Below are 15,706 nucleotides of genomic sequence, written 5' to 3'. Positions count from 1 at the left end.
AGGTTAATCTGCTTTATGTTGCAGATCTTTTGCATTCTGCTTGTTTCGGCTTTGAATCGTGCAGGAGAAAAAACCTTCAGTTCAGTTTGTTTTTCAGTCACATTGAATGTGAACGTGTGTTTTCTATGAATGAGGACGACATGAACCATGAATACACTAAACTCAGCCAACTGACGAAGATGAGCACAAGGCCCTTACTACTCTGGTTCAGCTCTATCACTGAGTCTGTGGGTGCAGGTGGGGTGATGGTTGTGCCCAGGTTGGGGGGGGCTCCTCTGTGTGCAGACACCCAGATTGTTTTCAGGACCACTTTGGGGTTAATAAGGACAGTTTGACATTTTGACAGGAGAAGCCGTGGACATGGATGGATTATGGTCCCTGGGCTCAGATGCATTAAGGGCCGGGCCCCCCTCCTAACCATCAGCCCCCCACCACGAGTTAGCTCTTTGCTTTTCACCTAACAGTCACTTCATAAAGAGGCTCTGCTGCTGGGTCAGTCCCAGGGTCAAAAAAAGAAGAAGAAGGAGAAGAAGAAGAAGAAGAAGAAGGAGAAGAAGAAGAAGAAGAAGAAGAAGAAGAAGGTAACTGATGGTGCAGCTGCAGACTCCAAAGTGATGGAGGTCCTTTAAAATGAGAGACAGCAGCTCAGAGAGACTGTCAGTTTTCTGATGCTGTTTGATGATATTTGAAAGATTTCCTGTTGATTTTTCTTCTATAACTTCAACCTCTGAATCATTATGAGAGTTTAAAACTACAGACTGGCCTGCGTGAAGCTAGACCACATTTATTTGTAGCTGACAGTCCTGTGAGTGCCCCCTATTGGCTGCAGGAGGTCTGCCTGAAGGAATCCATGCATTAAAAACAATTACAGACTTTTCAGAGCCAAATATGACTGCAGTGAAAATTAACTGTGTAAATAGAACTAAAATATTTTGACCTCAGACAAACAAATCTTCACACAAAGGAACCAAACAGGAAAGAAATTTAAAAAAAACACCAAAAGCCACAACAGCGTCTGATAAAACAGGCTCTTTTATTATAATAATTCAGATTTTTTGGTATTTCATATATATAATTATTTATATATATATTTATATATAGGCTTATTTTACAGTCGAGACGTTAACTTTGGAACAAACGTTGGTTTAACATCAGTTTGTAAAAAAAACAAGAAAAGTGCTTCCTTCTTCCTCGCTGACAGAATCATCATCTTTGAAAATCTTTCTCAACAGAGCAATGACGAGCAGATCAGCAAGAGGTCAAAGGTCATCTCAAAGGACCAGAAGGCACTGTGTGTGTGTGTGTGTGATGATTCAACAGTGGAAAAGAGGAAGAGACGCTGCATAGAAACCCTTTTCACATTTTGTTTTTGTTTGTTTTTCTCTCGAAATCAGCGACACATAAAAACACGTATGTAGAGCGAGGCGTGTCTTTCTTTTCAGATCAGTACCCATGTGTCAAAGACAACACTGTGCTTCATTTGACGATAAATAGTGCATACGAGGAAGCTGCTCTGCCGTAGCCGTCCCGTGAAAAACCACACATCTCCAAGTCTGCAGACAGAGTGTTCAGTTCTCTGCAGAGTTTTACCTCCTTCAAAGTTCACAAACCTGATTAAAAATGCATCATCGCAAGCCCGAAACAGACCAGCAGGTTTGGAGATACGTGGTTTTTACTGGGCAGTGACATGATGAAGCAGGTACCACAGTTTCAATTCCAGTCTTGTTTTCTCTGTGACAGTGAGTTTGTGTTTTTCACTTTGGCGTTGAACCGTCAGTTATTATCAGTCATAGAAACAGAAACATGAGCTGGCAGGAACAAACCCGCCGCTCCAATGATTGAGATGATTTGTGTGAATTCTACAAGGTTCGTTTTACTCTGGAGCTTTTACTCCTTCAGCTGGTCTGAAAGCATGAAAAACCCCTAAACATGGAGATACAAGGTTTTCACCTGAGAGGCGCAGTGTGGAGATACGGTGGTTCACAGTTAAAAAGAGTTCAAAAGTTACGTTTGACTGAAATCTGCAGCAAAAACACTTCAGCTGGAAATTAGAGCATTTTTCTGACTTTTAAAACATTAAAAGCTGTTTTCCCTCTGAGGGATGAAGGTGAGTTTAACTTCGTGTCACATGATCATCAGATAACTCTCTGCTCTTTAGGCCTATCAGATAGCGTCCATATCATCCACCCGTACCATCAAACTGATCTCCGACCTGTGAAGCAGACAGCCGTGCACCTCGTCCATGTGGACGGCTGCATTATTGTCTCTGCAGGAAGAAATAAACGTACATGCATACACATACAATTTAGCCTATATGCAAGCAGGGTGCACTTTGCATTTCATAGCTCGATAAGACAAAATCTAGTTCATCGGGAGAAGATATGGAGATGGTAACTTGTATAAAATAGACAAAAATAAGTGAGGAAACGAACATGCACAACAGGCTGATCTGGGGTCGCCCCATCACGCCCTACCTTAGCTGCACTGATATGTGGGTTGAGTGTGACGCGCACACAGTCTGCACGGAAACAAGGCACAGAAACAAGCAGTCCTCTGTTGTGTCTGCAGGGAACGAGCTTATCGGCTTTTACACTAACGTTTAAAAAGGCACATGAACACTGCAAACAACAAAGTCGGAACAAGTCCGTTCGTCTCTGGAGTCCACACGAGTCCGATTTTCTCAGAACAGGTGAAAAGCGATCAGCCAATGAGATGACGGTGAAACGAGTTCACCTGTTTCCAGTCAAAGTCGAGCCTGTTGTTTCAGGAGTTTTCTAGAATGGTTCTCTGTCCGGCTTCAGGAGCTTTTCTTCTGGAAAACTCCTGAAACAAGAGCCGCTGAATGAGTTCAGGTCTTTGATTCTTTCAAATCTTCATGTCAAACTGCCTGATTTTTTTTTCTAAATATTTGCTGGTTGTTTCACGTTTGGAGAGAAAATGTGAGTTTTTGGACTCAGCTGAAGACAAAGTGACTTGTTTGTGTCGTTTTGCAGTGAACACCTCAGCTGCCTCAGTTCAGTCTCCTTCCAGCTCTCAGTCCGTCCGCACACATGAACACATGCACAACCGTTTGTGTGTATAAATCCAGCAGAGTACCGGTCCATCTCCAGTCTGGTTCCAGTCCGGTTCAGTAGTCTCTCAGCTGCCCATGGGCTTGAAGGATCCGTCGGGCAGCTGTCTGAAGATGCCCCGTAACGTGTCCAGCTCGCGGGTCAGGTGCTCCACTCTCCGCCTCAGTCTGTCGTTGTCCGCGGTCAGCTCCACCACCTTCTGCTGCGTCTCCATGTTGCGCATCTTGGCTTTGTCGCGGCTCTTGCGCACGGCCACGTTGTTGCGCTCGCGCCTCAGCCGGTATTCCGGGCTGCTCTTGTCGACGTGCTTCTTGTGTTTTGCGCCACCCCGCTGCTGCTCCAGCAGCTTCAGGCCGCCCTGCTGCTGGTGCTGGTGCGGGTGTTGGTGGTGGTGCTGGTGCTGGTGCGGGCTGGGCACCGGGGTCGGCGGCGGGGTAGGGTGGCCCGGCTGGAGGTGCATGGTAGTCTGCGCGCAGTGCGCAATCTGGTACTGGAGGTGCGGCTGCTGCTGCTGGGAATGCTGGGAGTACTGCTGGGAATGCGGGTGCGGGTGGTGGTAGGTGGGAGGCATGCCCGGGTTCATGTCCTCGTCGTCCCGGGGCTCCTGCTTGATGGCCACCGGTCGGATGCGCGGCGGGTTGTGCTCGTAGAGCGGCTCCAGCTTGGACTCCATGTAATTGGACATGTAGAGCTGCTGGGGCCCCGGACCGCAGGGCACTGAGTCGTACTCTCCGTTCATGATCTTGAGCTTGTCCTGCCGGGAGCTGTGGTGGAACAGGTCGGCCAAGAAGTCGTCGTTGAAAGCCGACGGGTCGATGTAGGCGCTCAGGTCGATGGAGGTCTCGTTGTCTCCGATCTCACCGCCGAGGTCTGCCGGGTCTCTGTAGCCGGAGGAGGGCTGCTGGCCGTGGTTTAAGGTGCTCATCAGGGGCCGGGGAGCGACCTCGTACAGGTTAGAGAGCTCCATTGAGTATCTAAACCCGGACAGGCATGGCGAGGAGCTCCGAGAATCCAGTTTGGAGAAAGTGAAACGCTGTCAGGTCCTCAGGTGAGAGGGGCGTCAGAAAGCTGCACACATGCGCTGAACGATGCGCTGAAGTTCGGTGAGAAGGTAACAGGTTTCTGTGAGGCTGCAGGGTGTCGCTGATTCCTGCTGCTCAGTAAACTCTGAGCTGTCAAACGGCGGTTATATAGCAGGAGGCAGTGGGCGGGCGCACACACACACACACACACACACATTCACCACAACCCTGAATTTAACCCACTGTCACTGCACTCGAATGTTTTTTCGGAGGTAAACTAGTATAAAACGTTCATTGTATTCTGCGTTAAGCGTCTTGCTGCGAACTCCGTTTAGAAATCATTTTCACCAAACTAATTCCAAGACTTTTATCATTCTGGACGAGACACAGAAAAAGTGGTCTGAGCCTCTGGTGGACCGGGACCCAGGCTACAGTTCGGCAGCAATGAAATACACAAAACGTCTCTTTTTGCTTATTGAACACCAAATTTGCACTCATTTACTGCCACACACTGTTGCTGTAAATGAGTCGCGCTGGGCTTCAGTGTTGCAGAACTCACCGCTGCTGTGTGTGATTGGCCTGTAGATATTCACTGTGTGGTTTAATGTCTGTCTGCAGGTAAAAACATTAAACTGACAGATTTCTGAACGGCTTTCCAGTTTTCTCCACGAGCGACTGGAAAGATAAAGTGCATGTGCAGGTTAATAAATGTATGATTCCTCCTCTGAACGTGTGAATCACCGACATAAATGTGATTTGATTACTTCAGAAATATCTAGAAAATATGTGTAAAAATGAATATTTGCGAAATTGGGTGAAAATGTTGTTTGTGCATAATTCATATCTTTTCATCATAAGATCCACGTACAGAAGCCGACATTTATCTTCTTCTGTCTGAAAATATTGTTTTAATAAATAAAAAGCGGTTGTCAATTAAACAAAAGTATCGAGTGTGATTAATTATTGGCATCATACATTTGTCTTATTGGTCAGATATTGTGAAAAGTGGAACTGCAGGTTATTGATCATGTAATAATGAATAAAACTGGAAATCTTCCTGTTAACTGGTGTCATTTAGTCAAATATAAACTGGCTCCGGTGTTCATCAAACATTTATTCGACTCTTCTCCCGTCATTGATTCGGGTTTTATCGGCTCTAAAGTGGTTTTAATAGAATATTCGTCTTGTGAGCAGCACAGACACGCGGGGCCGACACGGATCGGGGGTTCCTGCAGGGGTAAGAAGGTCCATGTCAGTGCTGGGGGGGTCACCAGGAGAGGCTGACGGCTGCAGAGTCTGAACCAGCGGGCTGGAGCGCCCTCTGTCGGCCGACAACATCTGATCTGCTCTTGGGGACTGATGCGATTATTTATTTATTTTCTGCTTCGGCTCTTTCCGTTTGTTTCCCTGTTTTTCTCCATGTTCGGAGTCTGTGCTGCCTAGTTAAGGAACAAAATATATTCTAGATTTATAAACTCCATATGAAGCATCCAGACCCCCCAGGTCTTCAGGGACAGGCCTGTTGTCCTTCCCCAGAATCAGAACAAAAACAAAGTGAAGCAGCTTTCAGTTATTATGCGCCTCACCTGTGGAACAATCTCCCTGCACACCTGAGGTCTGTCAGTTCATTTAAATCACAGTTGAAAAAGTTATTATTTGCTACAGCTTTTACTTAAAGTAAATATATCTGCTAAATTATTTTATCTAAATACTAAATTGCTGTGTTTTACTGGCATGTTTTTTATCATCTTTTAATTTCTCTCTTTCTTTCTTTCACTCTTTGAAAGTGTTTGTATTTATGATTTTAATGCATTTTTATGTTTCTTTAAAGCACTTTGAATTGCCTGCCTTGCCTTGTCCTCAAACTGTAATAAAAGATTTAACACAGTGTAGATGCAGCAGCATGCAGAGTAAAATCACAGTTTCAAATTCAACAGAAATTGAGTTGCTTACAGCTTTTCAAGGAGTCCTTGAAGAGGTTCTACAGATCATTTGGATTCTTGAAGAGTTTCCATAGAATTTGTTAACGTAAAGGGTCCTTAAGTACATTTTATGTCTTCAGGGGAATTAGAGGTTTTATTTAGGAAGTTTTGGAGTTTAAGGGATGATATTTTAATGGTCCTGGAAAAGGTTCCAATTCATCGAATAGGTTTCAATAGTCCTTGGGGAGCTTTTACAGGTCCTTGAAGAGCTTAAGTGGCTTGGCCATTCAAGAGGTTCTACTGTAGGCCTTTTGGGGAGCTTCCAGAAGTCTGATGCTCCATGGATCCTCAAAGAGCTTTTAAGGATCATCGAAATGTTCACTGAATCCTTGAGAAGGTCCAAAGAGTCACTGAGGAAATTGTAGGCACGTTCTTGAAGATGTTCTAGACATAATTAGGAAGTCCATTAATCCTTGAAATGGTTCTCGTAGTCCTTGGGGAGCTTCTAGGGGTAACTGAAGAGGTTCAAGGGTCCATAATGAGGTAACAGCCTTTCAATAAATCATGAAACATTAATTAAGAATTATTAATGAACAGAATTTTGATCCCAGCTGCTCTGATCACTGCTGACCTGAACAATGGATGAAAGAGTAGTGAATGAATTTCCAGAACTGCACAATTACAAACTGGCCTGACAGTAGACATAAAAACAAGGGAAGGAAATGTTAGCTACTGTGAGCAACATTAGCATTGTGGCTAAGGTTGTACTGTTTAGTAGCATCATCTGTGTCTGCTCCGGATCTATTGACATCCAGAGTGAAATGACTTGTTCAATATGTGGTTACTTACTTGGTCAATAATGTTGATCAGCTGGCCAGATGGAAAAAGGAAAGTAATGAAATTTGATTCATTGATTCATTCAAACAGGTCTGGTGTTGTGCTCTGACTGTCTGTCTGTCTGTCTGTCTCTCTCTCTGTCTCTCTGTCTCTCTCTCTGTCTCTCTCACAAACTCTGTGTATGTGTGTAACAAACTGGAGGTGTTGAGTTTGAAAGATGTGCACCATAGAGAAGCTCTAATGAAAGACACTATCCCGGTGCATGATGGGAAATGTAGGCTCTAGATGATGGTGGAGTTTGACCCATACTGGGCACTAAGTGGAGGTTCAGACTGAGAACAGCCGTTAAAGCAGTGCAGGGGGCTGTGTTGGTGGGGGCATGTTGGTTAAGGCACCGGTGAGAGATGAAACCTGATACAGGAACTACAGTTTGAGTAACAGATATATGAGTGCAAAGGTTTATCAGACACGGATCACTGTGAGATTCACACCTGGACCTGGAATGTGGGTCTGCATCGATTCGATTGGACAGCGCAGTGTGTTGCCGGATGATGTCACGATATGTTGCATCATAAGTCCCATTCTTTTCACGCAGGGCTAAATTGTGTCTGAACGAGGCCTACAAGTCAGGATATCTCCAGCACCGCTGCACAGATGTGGCCATCCTGATTTAAATCTGGCTCTGCTGCGTCCCCGGACTTTATGGGAGTGCAATGGACACTGATTGAAATCAACAACTGCTTTTAGCAACCACTAGCACGGCTTCTGTGTCGACAGAAAATGACGCTGACAAGACATTGCTGCTACACACAAATAACAATCGTGTGTGGAGGCTGACAGTCATAACTCATCCTTCCTCCATCTACACCTCAGCATGACACGGGTGATATTAAATGCATCCACTGTCCTCATTTGGGGGGACACAGCCTGAGAGAACAAAGTTCTCTTGAAATGAAAACGACCACTCCGAAACAACCTTCAGTTTTTATTTACTGTCATCACCATGACAAAAGCAAACACCAAAAGAACTGACATCAGTTTTTATAATGTGATCACATGGATTTACGTCTTTAATGGAGGAGCTGCTGTCAGTGAAGAGGTTGCAGCTGTACAATAATAATGATTTCACACATTCAGCTCCAACTATGAGCAGCTTTTTAAAAGCATGAACCAGATATTTTAACTTTAAGCTGTTGGCTTTCTCTTTTCTGTAATTATCACCTCTCAATGCTAATGAGCTGTTTTTTCTTCACTAGAAAGTATTTTAAAGGTGGATTCTCTGTATAAAGGAATGACACATGTCATTGATATATTATTGATAGTTGAGGTAGAACAAATATAACCTGTGTAATAAGCAGTTTCAGTGTGATTAAATTTCGTCATTCAGAGATGAAGTCATGCGTGTATGAACTCATTTGACCAACCTCATATTACATAAACAAAACCGATAGAAAATAGCCGAGGCTTATTGGTCGAATCAGATGTCAATCACAGAGTGCATTGCATCACTCTGCCGTACATTCATCTATGATTGGCCATCCTCTCGCTTGTCTCCCACCTACTCGCCACTGATTGGCTGATCCTTTACATTGCCGTAGATGGTAAAAGAGATTTCGCAATCCTCTCCTCTCCATGTTCTAAACAAAAACACTCCGAGCTCACACAGACGGAATTTAACTCCAACTTTCTACGTAAACTTTCTCTACTTTGACGGATGGTTGACTCCGCAGCTGCCCCGTGAAGGTAAACTGTGTTTTAAGCTCAATATGGGTCCGAAAAAGAGAGCTAACACTTAGGTAGCGGCTGTTTAGCACCAGAAGCTAACTAGCTGGCTAGCTGCCCGGCTAAACGGGTAGTGTACGGCTCGTTAGAAGAAAGTCCGAATAATTCGCATGTGTTTAAAGCCAAATTAGCTACATATCAGCGTTTGGATTTAGCAAGCAAAACCTTAATGTTGTGTCACAACGTAGTGAATCGTCTATTTGCTGCCTCGAGGGAACCAAAAGTTCTTAAAAGTGCTCTGAAATTGAAAATTCACGGACTTGAAAGGACTCGGGCGGATTTGTCAGCCGTGTCGGGATGTTTGTAGTGTTTTTTTCTCGTGTCAAACCTCGTTTAAGTCGCCTAAACAGTGAGATTTCTGCTTTGCCCCGCATGACTCCGGAGTTCCCCTCTCTCGGCACAAAGAGAGTCGATGATGATGCAACAGCAGGCAACAGCCGGAGCTCTGCTGGTTTTCACCCGGAGCGCTTTTCCCTGCGCACAGTGGACTGGCTGCATGGCAACGCGCCGACCAATCAGAGTAGCGCTGCTAATTGGCGTACGGAATAATAATCCGACCAATTATCATGTCAGATGTGCTGCTGTTCAGAGATAGCAGGGTGGAGGTGGTGGGTGTTCGGGTGCAGCAGCGGGGGTGATGAAGCCTCCTGATTGATGGTTTGAGGTCAACTGAGAATCTGCAGCCTGACTGCAGATGTAAAAAATACGATTTTATTGGGTTTGTTCACAGATCTGGAAGCACAAAAAGCTACAGGGGCCTTGGATGTATTTTTGTTTTTGTTAGTGGTCTCAGAAGAAATAGCACAATGATTTGTGGAGCGGCCATGATGAGTTAATTAGTTAATTACAAATCAGTTTGTAAATTTAGAGTAAAAAATCAATTCCATCTTCTCAGCTGTGAGGATTTGATGCTTTCCTCATCTGTAGTCTTTGCCAACTGAATATCTCTGACTGCTGGTCAGACTTGAGCTCTGAGGAACTGCGATGGACATTTTCACCATTTTCTGACATTTCTGATTTTGTTAATACTGCACAAACAATCATTTTCATAATTCTAGCATTCATACAATATTTATGTAATATATATGTTGAGGGAGAAAGTGCTGAAAAAACAAAAAAAAATCAAATACTAGACTGTTCACGATATTTTCTGACATTTTATGCATCCAAAGATTATTAATTTAATTGTCTAATCTTAGGGTCACTAGCTGCATGGCTAACTGAGCTAAGTAGCTAACAGTAGCTACAGCCAAAAATAGCTCCAGCAAAGTGCAGCGGTTAGTGGCTCCTCTGGTGACGTGCTGTTTGTTAGGTGTGGCCTTCGACAGGTGAGGCCTTTAAGTGTCTGAGCTTCGCTGCAGATGGATTCTGTACGAACAGACAGCGATGGCAGACTCAGGAACTGGTCTAACATTGGCTGAGTGCTCATCAGTTGGTCCGTGTTATTTCTCGTGTATGAAGTATCTTTATGATGCTGCATCCGTGAGTCGGCTGTGTTGTCTGCATCCAGGCGCCGTCTCACTTCCTCTCCCTGTCCTCCAGGTGGACGGGTGGAGCTGCCTGTGTGTTCAGAAAGTGGATCAGATGATTGATGGCAGAATGTTCTGTTTTCTTGTGAGAGGGATTTACTTTGTGTTGCTGCTGACAAACAGTGGAAACACTGCTGCTGCTTCACGTGATATACACAGATCAGGGGACATAAATGCAGCTCGCACTGGTGCTCCAAAAATGGCCACATGTGACTTAATGTTGTTAGTCTGGAGCCTGATATGATGATAAATTCATGGTGAGATTATATAAATTTGTTAGCCTTGAGCAAGTTTACCATTTATACTGTGTTATCTCTGACAGTGAACCATCAAGGGTCATGTAGGATTGATTTATGGTAACACTGGATGTTTGCATCAACCAGATGAAACAATTGTCATGATCAGCCATGTTTGTTTTCCTCTCAGTGTTGCGTAACGGTGCACAGTACGAGTACAGCTGACGAGTTCTTCTGTTAGTGGTTTGGTCCAGCAGATGTTCAGGTTACTGTAATAAAACCACCTGGAGAAACTCCAGATGTCAAACACAGAACAGTTAATTTCATCTTTTTTCAGCTTGTATCTTATAGAGACCAAACAATCAGTGCATCAAGGATATAACAAGCAGGCTGATCAATAATGAAAGCAACTGTTCTTCTTCTGCTACCTGACAGTGAAATTAATGTGTCGTCCTCCTCTAGGCTCCATTGAGGCGAAGAGTCTGAACTTCCGCTTCCTGTTGGCGTTCCATCTTTGACCTGAGGAGACTCAGAGATCAGCACCTGCAGGCAGCACATCCAAATGAGCCGGCCGTCGCAGCCGAAACTAACCACAGCTGACCACAACGGCGTGAGCGTCATCCAGAGTCAGGCCCACGCCGCCGCTTCCTCCTCCTCTCTGCCGGCGGCCGTAGCCGGACTGCAGCAGGTCCCCCAGCTCGTCCCCGCGAACCCTTCGGCTGGAGGCGGTAAGGCCCTCCCCCCCAGCAAGATGAAGAAACCCCACGCAGACAAGGACAGCGAGGAGTACCGCCAACGCCGCGAACGCAACAACCTGGCGGTGAAGAAGAGCCGCATGCGCAGCAAACAGAAGGCGATGGACACGCAGCAGCGCGTCAACGAGCTGAAGGAGGAGAACGAGCGTCTGGAGGCCAAGATCAAACTGCTGAGCAAAGAGCTGAGCGTGCTCAAAGACCTCTTCCTGGAGCACGCCCACAACCTGGCCGACAACGCTCAGCCGCCCGCCGGAGCCGAGGGCTCCAGCCCCGCCCCCAACAACGCCTCCACCAACGGGCAGTGAGGGGCGGAGCCACGTCTTTGGTTTCAGGAGCATCGTTTGCTTCAGCTCTTCTGTCACTTCTCACTTTGGAAACACGGCCTCGAATCTTCTTCACTGCCTTTCTTCAGTTTATTAGTTATTTACTCATATTTAATCCCCTCGTCCCCCAAATCTCCACCAGAGTTCCCACAATCCTCCTGGAAAACTTGAAAAGTTTATTTATTTTCAAACGCTGGAGAAATTCTGAAAAATGAAACCAGGAGCTGAAGTTTTGGAAAAAATGGTGCAGTTCTAGTTAAAGATCAATAAAAACTTCCTGAATTTGTAACATTTGACTCAAACTGAAGTGAAACCAGTTCCAGTTCGTGTCGGTGAGTCACATCCTGTCATGGAAAGGTTTTGGACTTTGATGTGTGGCAGAAGGTGAACAGACTGTGAAGGGTGATTGATTGATTGATTTATTGATTGGAGGAGTGTGAGGTGATGTGAGCTCCTACAAACTGAGACGACGTCCAATCAGGATTCACACTGAACGAATCAGAGAAACTGGACCGGCAGACGTCGGTGGGACCCGCCGTCTCTGTGTCATGGTGGCTCATTTGAAACGGGCCGTATGTGGACGAACTCAGTGCGCCGCCGCCGCCGCCGCCACAGGATGAACATGTAAATCGTCAGATTCCCTTTTTTAGGATGTGTATTTTCTTCTGTTATTCTACAAAGAATTTTTTAAAAATGTCAAGTTAAAGAGAATTTTTATGTGGTATGTTCACTACATGGTGATGCTTTAAGGACAATTCTGGGTCGCAGCCGGGTCTTTGATTATGATTCACATTATTTTAAGACTCAGCATCAATACTGAAAAAGACCTTTCTGATGCATTACTCTGCAGAGTATAAACAATGAGGGGGGGCCTCAGTGTGACCCCCGGCCCTCCACACAGAAACACCAGAACTGTCCTTTACAGAATCTCTTTCAATGTTTGCTGTCTGAACGTTCGGTGAGTCCAGTCTTTCCTTTCACCTCCTGGGCCACCCTGACATATTTGTGGCTGATGTATCTGCAGGTGAGCTCACCTGTTGGTCCACAGAGCAAACCAGGTCCAGCTGGAATATGTTCCAGAAGGTTTTTCTTTTAGAAAGTCTCGAAGAAGACAAGCACAAGAGAAAATGTTCGAGTTTTCAATGTTTATGATCAATCAAATCAACCAACAGTCACTGATTCATTTATTGATCTATTTTTTGGGGGGGGGTGAATCTTAAAATAACATCCAGGAAGTGTTCACTCTTCAGTTTCCTTTGAGACGAATCAGAGAACAGCAGCAGCAGCTTGTCTGAGCTTCCACTGATCGATAACATCAACTGGCCACAAATATGACAACAAGGCCCAGGTTGTGATTAAAAACAGAGATCTGTGCAGTAATCTGCCGTTTTATGGCCCCGCCCGGCCCCCCACCCGCACGTCCGTGCAGGGCGGACCCCGACGCCTCAGGTGGATCAGACACTCGAGGCCAGCCGCGGTTTGAACTAAATCCACATTTAAACCAGGCCGGGTTGGTCGCCGTCTGCAGATGCGGTCGTTGCAGATGGGGACGGGCCTCCACCTGAGGGCGGGGCCGCGGCCTGTTGTTGTCAGACTTTATAATTATGTGAGCTTTGTGCGGGCGTGGAGCGTTTCCCACAGGATTTGTCTGTCAGGAGCTTTGCCTCCCTGCAGGAATGTTGTCTGAGTCCTGCTGCTCCTGAGCCACTCAGCTCAGCGTTCCACCAGTGTTCCCAACAGGTTCTGCACTGCAAACCTCTGAAAAGTCTCTGAAAAAGTTCTGTCACAAGCCGGCTGTGGTGAGGCATAACTAATATTTGAACATTTTCTAGTCCAGTCCTCAGCGATGGAAGCGTAGTCTCACAGGTGGACACTGGGTGGATGAATGAGTGAACCTGTCTCAGCCAGTGCGGGGGGCTGTTTTGAATGCTACAGTACCCATGAGCCTCTGCTGCTGAAGCCAGACGCTGTCATAGTTACTGACTTGATCCAGAATCTGATCCAGGATCTGACAGCGAGCTGATTGAAACCTTCAGCTCTGTGATTGGCTGCCTGTGAGTCACATGCACCGTGGGAGTTGTAGTTGACCTCAGTGTTCATGTAGCAGATTTCTTGTAGCAGTTGTTCATCAGCAGCAGAGTTGAAGTCCGTCACAGACTGTCAGTCGCTCTGATGGGGGCCTCTGGTGAGGCTGACTCTGACAGTGAAGAGCTGAATCAGCTGATATTTGTTTGGTTCACACAGTTCCAGCTTGTGGGAAACGTGTCGTACGGCTGTGGGAACGTTCGGCCTTCATCTTTTTCACTTTTCTATTGTTCGTTTTTCTACTTTGATTCCAAAAAGCAGCATGTTCATAATGAACCCTTTGCATGGGGGGTGTCAGATGAAAAATATTCTGACAGATAAATTAAGAAACACAGATTGTTTTCTGTCGTGCTGTCTTCTGTAAAATGACCTGTGCTGGGATGTTTGTCATGTTTGCTTTGGTCTGAATGTTGCTGGGCAGCATTTCTGTCGTCACTAAGCTTTTTTATATCAGAGGAATCTGGGGAAACGTGCATTGTAAATTAAAATTCAGTATAAAAGTTCAGCCGTGTGTTTTCAGTTTTTTATTCTGAATGTGTTTTAAAGTTGTTCATGCCAGTCCAGTACAACACCGATCCAAGACAGACCCAGAGTCAGCTGAGAGCTGGTCTTCAACCACGTGGAGGACCTGCATGGTTCTGGTCTCTTTTCAAAGGTAACACTATGAACGTTTATTCCAGCTGTCAGACATTGAGTAACAGGTTTGAACACACTGAGGGAGAAGGGCTTTTTTCCACCTGAGTAACTTTTTGTAAATATATACCTGCAGATGACTCTATCTGGGCCTTGTTAGCTGGAAAGACCACGGGACGGCAGCGTGAAGCCTTACACCAGTCAAAGTTCAGTAAAAACTGACAGTACCACAGAAACTGAATACTTTCATGTTTTCTCTAATGCCAAATTTATGCCTTCTCCAAAAAATAAATATCTGTATTCATGAAATCTAAATTTTGAGTCCTCTGCATTACGTTTAAGATGAATGGACCAGAACGGAGGTCTTTGGATGCGATCTCAGAGCAGAAATCCACAAAATCCTGCAGTCAGTCCTGACCGGTTTGTGCTCCGACATGACACAGGAGGACGTTAGCATCCTTCACAGTTTAAGACAACACAAGTTAACGGAAGTTAACAAGTGTGAAGTTCTCTGGCCACTTTGTCCCTCACCGCTCCCAAGCTGGACCAGTACAGAGGAGGGACACGTCAATTAAGGAGGGAAGACCCCTGAAAACTCATGTCGAGGTGCTGTCACCTTCCAGGGTGGAGCAGCAGTGACGGGGGGGGGGCTATCAGCAGCTCTGGATAGTGTAGAGGCAACCTGTGCTGTGTAGGGGCACGTATCACATCAAGTTATGCTAACTTGTAGGCTACTAGTAAGTTAATACCAGGTTGATAGTCTGCCTATGAATTACTGGAGTGATGCTGAGATTGAAAAGTGTGTGATTGTATGTCACTAACATCAGTGGGGGGGGGGGGCAGCACTCTGACAGGATCAGCCTGCTGCAGAGCAGGAAGCAGATCGCAGCAGCGTCCTGACAGCTGTGCTGATGTTCGTGCTGCTGTAAGGCATAAAGTTGGGATCGGGTGCAGGTGTTGATTAACATGAATGTTTGTTGGCTGGGCAGGTGGGTCGGCTCTAAGTGTGTGTGTTTGTGCATGTTTGCTTCTGAGCTGATGAGCTCGTTATAATAACCTGCTAACTAACTGACACCACTGGCTGGTTTCTGTGACTGTGGGAAAGTTCCAGCAACAGTTTGTCAGACGGCCGAGCTGCTGAATGACATGACGACAGAAAAGTTGACAAGGCTGTTCGTGAAGACAACGTGATGTCACGATTCAGATCATCCTCAGCAACGGGGGGGGGGGGGGGGGGGGGGAGTCCTTTTTCGCGGCTTTCTGCCAGAAAGCCTCGTTTGTGTGTTTTGATGAGCAGCGTGGAAGGTGAGGAGGTACGCTGGAGCTGCAGGTGAGCGGCAGGGCAGTGGGTGGGGACTATTCTGATCCCTCAAATCAGCAGAACATGCTTCATCTTCAAACTCGCAGAACGTTGTGTTCAATTCCAGCAGAGATCTCACGTTTCTGTCAGGCTGAATTTTGTCTGAAGTGTAAAACAGTGCAGAGAACATGTCAAATATTTCCATGTGATG

General features: G+C 45.7%; 2 protein-coding genes across 2 annotated transcripts; one reads left to right on the top strand and one right to left on the bottom strand.

Annotated features, from left to right (window-relative positions):
* Positions 1-1,020: 1,020 nt before the first annotated feature.
* Positions 1,021-4,219, bottom strand: cebpa (CCAAT enhancer binding protein alpha). The gene has a single exon (XM_041951465.1). The coding sequence runs from the start codon at positions 4,036-4,038 to the stop codon at positions 3,139-3,141; it is 900 nt and encodes a 299-aa protein (XP_041807399.1). The 5' UTR covers positions 4,039-4,219; the 3' UTR covers positions 1,021-3,138.
* Positions 4,220-8,458: 4,239 nt separating this feature from the next.
* On the top strand, positions 8,459-14,067 carry cebpg (CCAAT enhancer binding protein gamma). Its single transcript, XM_041952593.1, has 2 exons — positions 8,459-8,595; positions 10,862-14,067. The coding sequence occupies exon 2, from the start codon at positions 10,962-10,964 to the stop codon at positions 11,457-11,459; it is 498 nt and encodes a 165-aa protein (XP_041808527.1). The 5' UTR covers positions 8,459-8,595; positions 10,862-10,961; the 3' UTR covers positions 11,460-14,067.
* Positions 14,068-15,706: the final 1,639 nt, after the last annotated feature.

The sequence above is a fragment of the Chelmon rostratus genome, chromosome 1, assembly GCF_017976325.1.
Source record: "Chelmon rostratus isolate fCheRos1 chromosome 1, fCheRos1.pri, whole genome shotgun sequence".
Classification (NCBI taxonomy): domain Eukaryota; kingdom Metazoa; phylum Chordata; class Actinopteri; order Chaetodontiformes; family Chaetodontidae; genus Chelmon; species Chelmon rostratus.
This window is presented reverse-complemented; position numbering and strand designations above follow the sequence as displayed.

Coding starts and splice junctions, on each gene's coding strand:
- cebpa (XM_041951465.1), bottom strand. CDS start 4,038: ATGGAGCTCTCTAACCTGTACGAGGTCGCTCCCCGGCCCCTGATGAGC.
- cebpg (XM_041952593.1), top strand. CDS start 10,962: ATGAGCCGGCCGTCGCAGCCGAAACTAACCACAGCTGACCACAACGGC.